Here is a 10,490-nt window from a genome sequence, read left to right as displayed (position 1 = left end):
TAATGCAAGACATAGTCAACCAAATGATGAACACTATTAACAGCATTATAATGTGATTGCACAAATAGCAATTGCATTACAATACGCTGTATTTATAATAATTGTGTCCTATTGCATTTTAATACAATAATGCAAAGGATATTTACAGCAGATTTCAATTATTTGTTCGATATTCAGAGACTAGTTCATGAAAAAGCAAATGCTTTTATTATGTTTTAGTCATTATAGAGCAAGGAAACCTTTCTTTAGCTTGTTTTACAGATTAAATAAATATATGAATATGTAAACAGGATACAGAATCATTTATTGATTATATTTCTAAAACATTCTAACAAACGGTCACAAAAAACATCGATGTATGTTTTTGAATGAAACAGATTTTGCCCTATACTGTATGAAATTGTTAGTCGACGTAATTTCATAATGTTATCAGGTTCCACATTTTTACATGATAATGGAATCTGTGCTAGAAATCATTAGTCGTATAAAAATCATTAACGCTGAAGGCAAGCCCTTTTTTGTTGCTAATTATTTCTCTTTTAACTTCTGCTCTACACAGTACACTGCAGCCCCAGGTTTCTCCGCTGAAGATGCTGTAAGTGAACAGACGAGTGTGTGGTCAGTCTGATTAGAAGTGACGTCCAGTGCCAGTGATCATGCAGGTCATCAGTGCTGTCACGAATGTTGTGTTCCTCTCTCCACACGCTACTGAAGGAGCTGAAGAGGATCTGATCACAGAAGTGCAGAACAGATCATCCTCTGCTGATCCTGCTGGCTCTTCAGAGCTGGACTGCAGAAAAATACATTTAAATGCTTACAAAACACACTTCCTGTTAGATCCGCATGATGAAGGGATAGACCACTAACAGATATTATAGATATGACCGACAGTGTTTTATACAAGTGATTTCATATTTCTTAAAATGTCAGATTTGATGCTTGTTCTTATATTGGCCAAGTTTCTCAACAACAGAAATCACACAGTCCTTACTTCCACTTCTAACACTGTTGTAGTTGAGTTTAATGATCACTGCTGGTCCAGCTCAATAAACACTCAGGTCCACATACACTAAACTAAAGCCAAACTATTCATTCATGACTCCAGGAGTTTGTTAAAAATTGTTGTTGTTGTTGTTTAAAAGAAAACGTTGAATTTGGAAAACATTGCTGATGATGGTAGCATAAACCAAATGATGTTGCTAGTGTTCAGGAAAGGCTTGAGAGATGTCCAGACAGATGAATGGGGCTCGAGGTCATCAGAAGGTGTCCAGGGTCTGCTCTCTGAATGGAAGCTGAGGTTAGAGAGCAGCGAACTATTATAACGGAATATGAATTAGTTATTAGCCTGTTTTACACTTCACAATCACGAAACTCCGTCCTGGGTTTTTCTGTGTTTATGCACTTCACAATAAACATCTTGCTCTTAGCCCAATCTACAGGCGTAACGAATCCCGATTTAAATCGGTTATTTATCCTGAAAACAGTCTTTATAATAGTATTATAATTATTTATTATTAGTAGTATTATAATTCCTTATTATTATTTGTCACGTTTCATCGTTAGCCATATTTCGGCGGCTTTATTTTGCACACTCTGAATATGAAAATGCGGCGCTTGCCATGAAAAGGGGATTTTTTTTATTTATTATTGTTTTATTAAAATCTTGCCTCTTTACCGCATTAAATGATTAGGTCTGGTCTATATACTCTAGGTCTGATGTTGTAATGTTCAGTTCTCGCTGCAGCTCGGTTGTTTGTGTTCTTGACCTCTGACCCGCGCAGGACGTCATCACGGAACTCATTCAGTCAGAATTAATCAGCACGTGTTTGCTGCACTGAATGATTCCATATGATGATGATACGTTATTTGAATCAGCCGAACAGTTTATTTGTATGCTTTTATGTGATTTAATTTAATCTGTTTATCATTTGTTATAATTAAATGAATTTAATTAAATAGTCTATGTAATTTCATTTGAAATGTAGCTACTTTACAAAACGTTATTTTATTTAGGCTATTTGCTCGTTTTGTTTTTCAATCACTGCACTCATTTATATATAGGATATTTATACATATATTTATACACATATGTTTAGGCTATATTTTCTTAGTCCATATTCTCACAACAAATTGTCTCACCTATCACCCGTCTTTGAGTCACGAGCGTTGTAAAATTATTACACATTTAAATAAATAAATTAATGCATTTAGCAGACGCTTTTATCCAAAGCGACTTACACTGCATTCAGGCTAACATTTTTAACTAACATGTTCCCTGGGAATCGAACCCACAACCTTGTAGCAATGCTCAACCACTTACAGAAATTACATTATTTACCCTCATTTCGTTTATGATTTTCAGCTAACGCTCATGTGTGTGTGTGTGTGTGTGTGTGTGTGTGTGTGTGTTCGTTCAACAGAATTATTTAACAAGGACTTTATATCAGCATTATTAGTTCAATAACGTCGTATAAAATTCTGATTTGTAAAAGGAAAAAAAATCAACGTTTTGGACTTGCGGAATTAAAATAAAAATTTAATCTACAATCACAACAAGTATTTTCGTTCATTTGTTTTAGAGAGCCGACAGCTCCTGACACTGGAGGAGTTTTAAGATTATTTCTGGTCATCTCTTCAGAATTATATTACTTTAATGAATGCAATTTATTTTTCGCTGTTTAATTAAATTTGCTCATATCATACAGTTCAATTTAAAAAAAAACAGACACTGTAAAGAGAAATCCCCCACATTTTAATTGTTTGCTTTTTGACAAAAACATTTATTGTTTATTAATGTATTTATTATTAGTACAAATTCTTAATTTCTGTAAATACACAAGCGCTTTTTTTCAGTGCTAAACAACGAATCTCTTTTTTAAAGTGCAACATTGTAAAGAAATAATAGTAATAATGTTGGTTTATTCTGGATTCGTCTTCCACTGAAGTGAGTTGATTTCTGTCAGTGTTGATGTTTTAATCAGTCAGCCTCAGACCAACACACTGCTTTAGATCGCATGCATTAAAACAGATTCTTGGATCATGTGTTTATTTAGCAGTTATTCGTTTACGGATTGCGTCCTATGCCTAATATTTTAATACTAGACTTTAATTCGTTTGTATATTTAAAACCATTCGACTGCAGCTTTAATGTTGGCAGGCTACATTTAGTAAAATGAGGACAATAGGATATAAAATGTATAGCCTAGTAATTTGAACAAGTCTGAGTCCAGTCTCACAAGAGATTCTCCTTATTGTGTTTATTCATCTGAAAAAGACAAAAGTAATGTTTGTGATCTGTGGGACTCTTGAACTGTGAGCTCCACATCACCAATGACAGATTTCTTATGAGTGGGACCGAGGAAACGGAAATAAATCAAAGCCCTGATGAGTCTTATTCTCAGACTCCCAATTAAATTATGACCAGCAACAAATATCATTTCAGCGGGACTGAAATATAATATAATATATTTCATACATATAAATAGTCTGGAGTTAAATCGCATGAAAGTAATTTTTCACCAAACGCTGGCGCTTTCCAGGCGAATAAACTGCGTGTCGTGTGCGCGCCGGAGTCCGTTTCTGCGTAAACAGCACGATCTGACGCAAACCCGTGCGAAGAAGCGTTTAGTCCAGGATTATATGATTTCATCGCAACGAAATAAGGTTCCCCGTGGGTTTAAACGGACTCCGGAGAGACTCGGTCTCGGCGGGACAGAGCAGCAGGTAAGGCACCGGTAACGGCGCGTGAGAACGGTGCCCAGCCGGTCCTCCGGGAGTCGGTGAGGGACGTCTGACAGCTGAACGCGTGCTGCTGCAGGTATCCTGACGAACACATCCCGTAAGAGTCCGTCAGAGCCAGAGCACCGCCACAGCTCCCCGGAACGGGCTCGACCCCGGGGACGAGAGAACCGTAACCGTGCGCTGGATTCACAAACCCGTGCGGCGTCCCGTTGTAATGCGGACGGTGTAACGATAACAGAGGCGATATCTGCCAGTACAGAGGAGTGTTCGGCGTCTCGTTCATCCCCAGCCCCACGGGACACCGCAGTCCTCGGATGCTCATCTTTCCTCTGGACGGGACCGAGCGCCTCCGGAGTTTGCCCGTGGTTCCGCCGATGAACACGTCGTCGCTCGAGGGGTCCAGCATCCAGTAGTTGCCTTTCCCCGGGTCATCATAATGTCTGGGCACTTTCACAAAACATTTATTGAGACTCAGATTGTGGCGGATGGAGTTCTGCCAGCCCTGCTTGTGCTCCCGGTAGAACGGAAAGTTCTTCATGATAAACTCGTAGATCCCGTTCAGCGTCAGTCTCTTCTCGGGGCTCTGTCTGATCGCCATCATGATCAGCGCGTTGTAGCTGAAGGGCGGCTTGTCGAGCTTCGCGGATCTGCTCGGTTCCTCCGCGGTGTCGGTGGGTTCCTCCGCGGGACCCGTGTCTCCCGGTGGCGGCTCGCGCTTCTCCGGTCGTCGCAGCAGACTCTTGATACTGAAGCAGCTGGGCTTCTGCGGCGCCGGTGATTCCGTCTGATCCATGTCTCTTCATCAGACCTCTGAGGCTGTGTCAGGACATCGCTCGAGAGGAGAGAGTTCACTAATTACAGGTTCCTTCATCACTGATCGAGGGAGGAGCCTCCAGAGGATTGATCTAACACACATCTCATCTGATCTGATATAGAACCTGGCCCACCACAACTTTATCATTCCATGACAGATATATGCAGCCTGCTAGGCCACACACACACACTCACACACAAACACACACACGCACACACACCTACACACACACACACACTCTCTCTCTCTCTCAGGTATGAATGGTATTAACATTATTAAACTGCTTCTGAAATGACTTCTGGAAATTCAGATTTGCATAACAGGAATAAATAACATTTCCCAACATATTCAGCGTGGTTTGTCCAGTAGTAAGCAGTTGTGTTAAGCACAAATGAGCTCAAAATGTGTGTCACTATAATGATTGTAATGTCACAAACTGACATAAATGTAAATGTTTACTTGTCATTTTTATAACTCTGTATTTGACAACAAACACAAAGTTGGAGAGACCTGCAACATATATTAAAAACATTAATTAATAGTAATAAAATGTATCAGATTTAATGAATGAAGTAATTAAATCGCTGTTTACTGACTTCACAGGGCTGTCACAGAAAAGATTGGTTTATTTAGTTATTAATGAATTGACTGCAGGCTAATGGTTTCTGTCGTGCAGCTTCAGCCTTCAGAAACTTAAAAGAATAACAAGAAATTACCTTTTTTTGTTTTTTTCTTCAAGGCAGAACCTTCCATAAAAATAATGCTAGGCTTCTTAACATGAACCAGCTACTTTATTAACAACATCTTTTAATCTGAATCTGTAAAATTCTGTTATAGGATCTTTAATATAAAGACAATTCTTTAGACAAAAAATGGTGGATTAGCAGGGGCGTGTCTAGCGTATTTCCAGTGGGGGGGGGGGGGGGCATGCTGGGGCACTGCCTCCACATGGGGTGGCCGCTAGTGACAAAAAAAAAAAGCTTAATTCTACAGTATATTATGTAAATCCTATTGATTTTAAAGCACATTTTTTATTTAGTTTTTTGTCATCCCTGTATATTAAGTTAAATTTGAGAATAAATCATTTTTTTATTTTTTTATTTGAAAGAAACTCCCTATATCTCTGCTCTCTTCCCTGCCTTCAAAGGAAACACTTATGTGTGTCTGTTATTCTCAATTCAAAAAAAAAAAATTCAAATTGTGAATGAAATGCACAGAATGCATCCGTATCATTTCACGTGTACATGACTAAGTTAGGTCTGACAATTTAACTGACTTACTCTCATGCATTAACAATTAACGTGTCACCAGACAATTATTATTATGGAACATTCTGTGCATATTGTCACTGTCACAAAATAAACTGATACTAAATATGCAAATCACCATGACTCTTTATTGTTTGATAGCGCCCAGTGTATTTTACTTTTATTGTGTTTTATTAAACTTTGACTGAACATTCGATTGAAATCAACCACGACCTACGCGAGCAGACGGGGTAAAAACATTGATCTGAGAAAACCATACAAACATATTAAACCATACAGGAAAGGTTTCCAGCTCTTTGTTTGGGGTCTTGTGATGTGTCGTTCTTGAACGGTTCGAATCTTTAGTGTGACTGGGGAAGAACGAGTCGTCTCTATGACTGAAACATCACTTTGCTCTTCTAATCTTCAAAAATGACCTTGTATGATTTATGTCTTTTGAGTTCACCCTTCAGATTAGACTATACAACAGGAGTGTTACTTGTTTAGGATTCAAAATGTTATTTGCTTTTAATTTATGTCATTATGTCCTTTTTTAGCAAGCATCTTATACATATATTAGACCAATTTGTCAAGTCTGTTTAGGAAAAGCAATAATTATACCAGCAAACTCAAAATTGGATTAAAAATTAAACTAGGCTATAAATACTTGGATTATTATATTATTATAGCCTAGTGTTTATTTACTGATAGACAGTCAAAAAGACAAATCAATATTTTATTTATAACAAGGTTTTATTTATTTATAAATTAATAACACACCACAGATCCTCAAGAAACAGTTACAAAAACACAGCGCATGGGTCTGTCACGTGATTAAGGAATGATTTGAACCCGAAGACTTGTCAGACAAGAGATGAGTTAATCACAGACTGAAGACCCAGGAAAATAATTAATTAATCTTTTCTGTATCTTTATAGCATTTTAGTTTTGTATTGTTTGTGTGATCAAAGTTTGCGTAAGTACTAGATGTGTTGGGGAAGTAACACGTAACACTTCAATTACATTTTGCTAAAATGAACGAAATGACTCGAAAAAAGATTCGTTCATTTTGCTGAACGTGACTCAAAAGTCCGAGTCGTTATAATGATCCGAATTTCCCAGTCTCGACTTCCCACACTTGATAAAGTAAAAGCCCAAGTCCACACGAGCGTTGTTTCTCTGACGACACTGACCTTCTTTGATTCGCGAACTTCAGTAAAGTCTATAGACTGATTGGCCATAAAATGAACCAATCACAAGACATCTTATGTGGGCCGGTGTCTTGTGACTGGTTCATTTTTATGGCGACCACCACGTAGACCTGCCCCTGTAGCATACTTGCCAACCTCGAGACCTCAGATATTCGGGAGATATTCAGAAAGGGGGCGGGGGGGGGGGGGGGGTCATATATAATCACACACACAAACAAACGTAAAGAAGAATATAATTCATATATCTGTACATAGTTTATACATACATATTAGGTACAGTAACAACAACCCATCACAACCCAAACCCATTTGTCACAATCTTTTGTCAGAAAATGAGTTTTTAATATTGTATGATGTAAATAAGAAAAGAGCTAGATTTACCATGTAAGCAATACTTGCCTTTTAACCTTGATTACATGGAGGAAGACAAATGCTTAAATTAATTTTGTGTCAGAAAATGTGACCTACCAATTCTGGTAGATTTTTTTATATATATGCATTTAGCATACGCTTTTATCCAAAGCGACTTACAGCGCATTCAAGCTATCTTTTTTCTTTTTTTTTTCGTATCATGGTAAAATAAAATATTTTTTTTATTACCAATATAGATGTTCTCGGGATTCCCAATGAGATCGTTTGTGATCAGACAATCATAAACTGTCATATGCCATAACATTTATTCACCTAATCTCTCACGTTGAAGCGACTCCGGCAAATCAGCTGTTCTCCCGTAGTAGACCGTTAAAGGAGAACGTCACAAAGTAGCAGTTAAATTCGCGCATGTGCAATATAACGGCAGAATGGCGTTGCCGTTCCACCAGAGGCTGTTGCTAAGTCCCTATTGTTCGGTCTGAAACGGCGCCAAGTGACGGATGATGTAGAAATGTTGTTGTCCGGGTGGAAATCGGGAGAAATTCGGGAGAAAGGTCGGCCCGGAAGATTTTCGGGAGGGGCTTTGAAATTCGGGAGTCTCCCGGAAAAATCGGGAGGGTTGGCATGTATGCCCTGTAGATTTGGTTACAGTTTTTTTCCAGCTGTTTACAACCAAAACTTTACACACAAAATGCCTCGCATATCTTGCTAAATTTAGCACTGCATTCAAAATATCACAAACACATCTCATAAACCAACATTTGCAAACAGCTTTGCATAATATTAATTCCTGCTAGACGTTTGTGTGTTACACAGAGAACTGTGCGTTGTGTTTTGTAAAAAGTGTTTTCTGAAATTAAATTGAAAACTGAGTCAAAGGCTGATAATTAGTGTCTGGTTTTACAGATTTGGTGTGTGCTTCTGCTGTCTGACCGACAGCTTCCAGAAACTGTGACAAGGAGAGATTCTGTGTGAGAGAGCAGTTAGAAACAAATGTAATAGTCTTAGCAAAGGTGTATTCACAAGCACATATCTGATTTTTTGACAGTTGATTTTAACAAAGACATATGTAAGACATTTAGAAGTGATGAACAGATTTGACTTTAGATTAGGGGATGATTCACACATCTTCTATAACAGGTGTGCTGACTGGTGAGGTGCACTTCATCACTATAGATCCACACACAACACAAGTCTGTGCTGATGACAGAACGGGTTTAACACGACTGAGCCATTTACACATCTTTATCCACCTCAAAACACTTCAGTTACTCTTCTTAATAATACCTGCATGTTTGTGCTTTTAAACACACAAGATTACAAGCTCATCAATAAATGATCATTTACTAATGGTTGTTTATTGAGATAATTAACAGATCTGACTTAAACACTTCAATGATTTCTAAGTGATAATGTATCAACTAATAACTAATAAACCATCTAATGGTCTGTTTGATTTATTTCATGATTTTTTTTTAAGATAACTTCCCACCCATTTGTAAATTGTTAGCATACCGCTTATTAATCATTTATTTAGCCTGTGTCTGTCTTTATGAATGACTCACTGAATCATTGGCTCAGTCGATTCCTTCAGTAATGAGGATTCATTCAGTAATGATTACAGTCCTGGAGCTAAGATTTTCACTGGTGAAACTGCACAAGAACAGACAATAATTAGATTATTGTGTCTGAAATGTAACACAGATATAACTTATTGCTTATTGATGTATTGGCCCTCATATAACATGTAGCGTGGTGCCCCTCACAAGTTCTACTGATGGGAATGAATCATTTTTTTGTAAAAGTACTTGATGTTTTTTTTTTTTTTGGCTTGTGTGAGCTTTTTTTTTTTTTTTTTATTTTTTTTTTTTTTATTGACATTTATTGAACCTTAACAAAAAAAGGCATTCAAAGTTTCAGATTTACAAACAAACCTGAGCGTACATACAAATATTACAACACAATATACATATTCACATCAGCAGGCAAGAAAAGTTGAAGCCTAGGTGAAAATAAAACTAAAAGAAAAAGAAAAAATTTAAATAAAATACAAATAAAGTTAAATGAACAAATAAATATATAAAGTAGGGGAGTAGGACAATATTCAATTTATAAAATCAAAGTAAAAGTAGCCTACTTGATGTGTTAAATGTGTTAATTGTATATCTCAGTGTAAATCCACACATGTTCAAGGCTGTCTCTTGTGAAAGACAGAATTGAGCGGCTGTAGCTCTCATGAATACATCACATGTGTCCGTCCATCACTAACCTGAAGTACAGAGCTGCAGTAGTCCACAGTAGTCCACAGTGATCTGAGATCCTCTCCTCAGCTGTAACGGCACACAGACAGATCTCACAAGTGTCTTACAACGTGATCAAAGATAGAAAGTATTAAATCATGCCTCTGTGTCAGCTCCTGATGTTACCTGCAGCACAGAGTCGCTCACAATATACAAATAAAGAGCTACTTCAGTGACCACAGAATTAGTTTAATTATTTATTTAGTCTCATTGGTGTGAGAAACCAAGGAAACTGTCTGAATGAATCAACCTGAAGTGGTTTCAGACCTCGTTGTCAGTTGTATCATAAATTTTTACTGAGTTTGTCTGTACTTTCTCTGCTGTTTTACTGTAAAACTTCATTCTGAAGTGGCCAGCTTTATGCACTTCTGTGATTGTTTTCAGTCCTTCAGATGCAGCTCAGTTCATCTGCTGCTACTGACATCTAGTGGTTAGACTGGAAAAGTGCCCTATCATGACATGCTAGTGTGATTTCTAAGTATGAATGTGTATGGATTGTAAGGTTGGCTGTTTTTAAGAAGCTATACTGTAATTCTTCTGACTCACTGTGCCACTGGATTGTAAAACAAATCAAAGTTAGCTGGATGTCAGACGGTGTGGACTGGAGGAATCTGAGAGCTGTGAGATCTGAGCAGGGATATGAGCCGCTGTAGATTAATGATGTGTCCTGTATTATGTAAACCATTCTCTGTATGATTTACCATCTATAGATAACAGCGATTGGCCAGTCAGAGATTAATATTCTTACATGAGCTTTTGTCAGGAAACACTGATTCACAAGCTCGGGAGATGATTGAGACACATC

At 37.6% G+C, this 10,490-nt stretch overlaps 1 protein-coding gene across 1 annotated transcript; it reads right to left on the bottom strand.

Moving 5' to 3' along the window:
* Positions 1–2,854: 2,854 nt before the first annotated feature.
* On the bottom strand, positions 2,855–4,738 carry foxg1d (forkhead box G1d). The gene has a single exon (XM_052573390.1). It carries the CDS (start codon positions 4,532–4,534, stop codon positions 3,677–3,679), a length of 858 nt encoding a protein of 285 aa, XP_052429350.1. The 5' UTR covers positions 4,535–4,738; the 3' UTR covers positions 2,855–3,676.
* Positions 4,739–10,490: the final 5,752 nt, after the last annotated feature.

Source organism: Carassius gibelio, chromosome B13 (genome assembly GCF_023724105.1).
Source record: "Carassius gibelio isolate Cgi1373 ecotype wild population from Czech Republic chromosome B13, carGib1.2-hapl.c, whole genome shotgun sequence".
NCBI classification, from domain to species: domain Eukaryota; kingdom Metazoa; phylum Chordata; class Actinopteri; order Cypriniformes; family Cyprinidae; genus Carassius; species Carassius gibelio.
The sequence above is the reverse complement of the archived record's forward strand: the minus strand, read 5'-3'. Positions and strand labels throughout refer to the sequence as shown.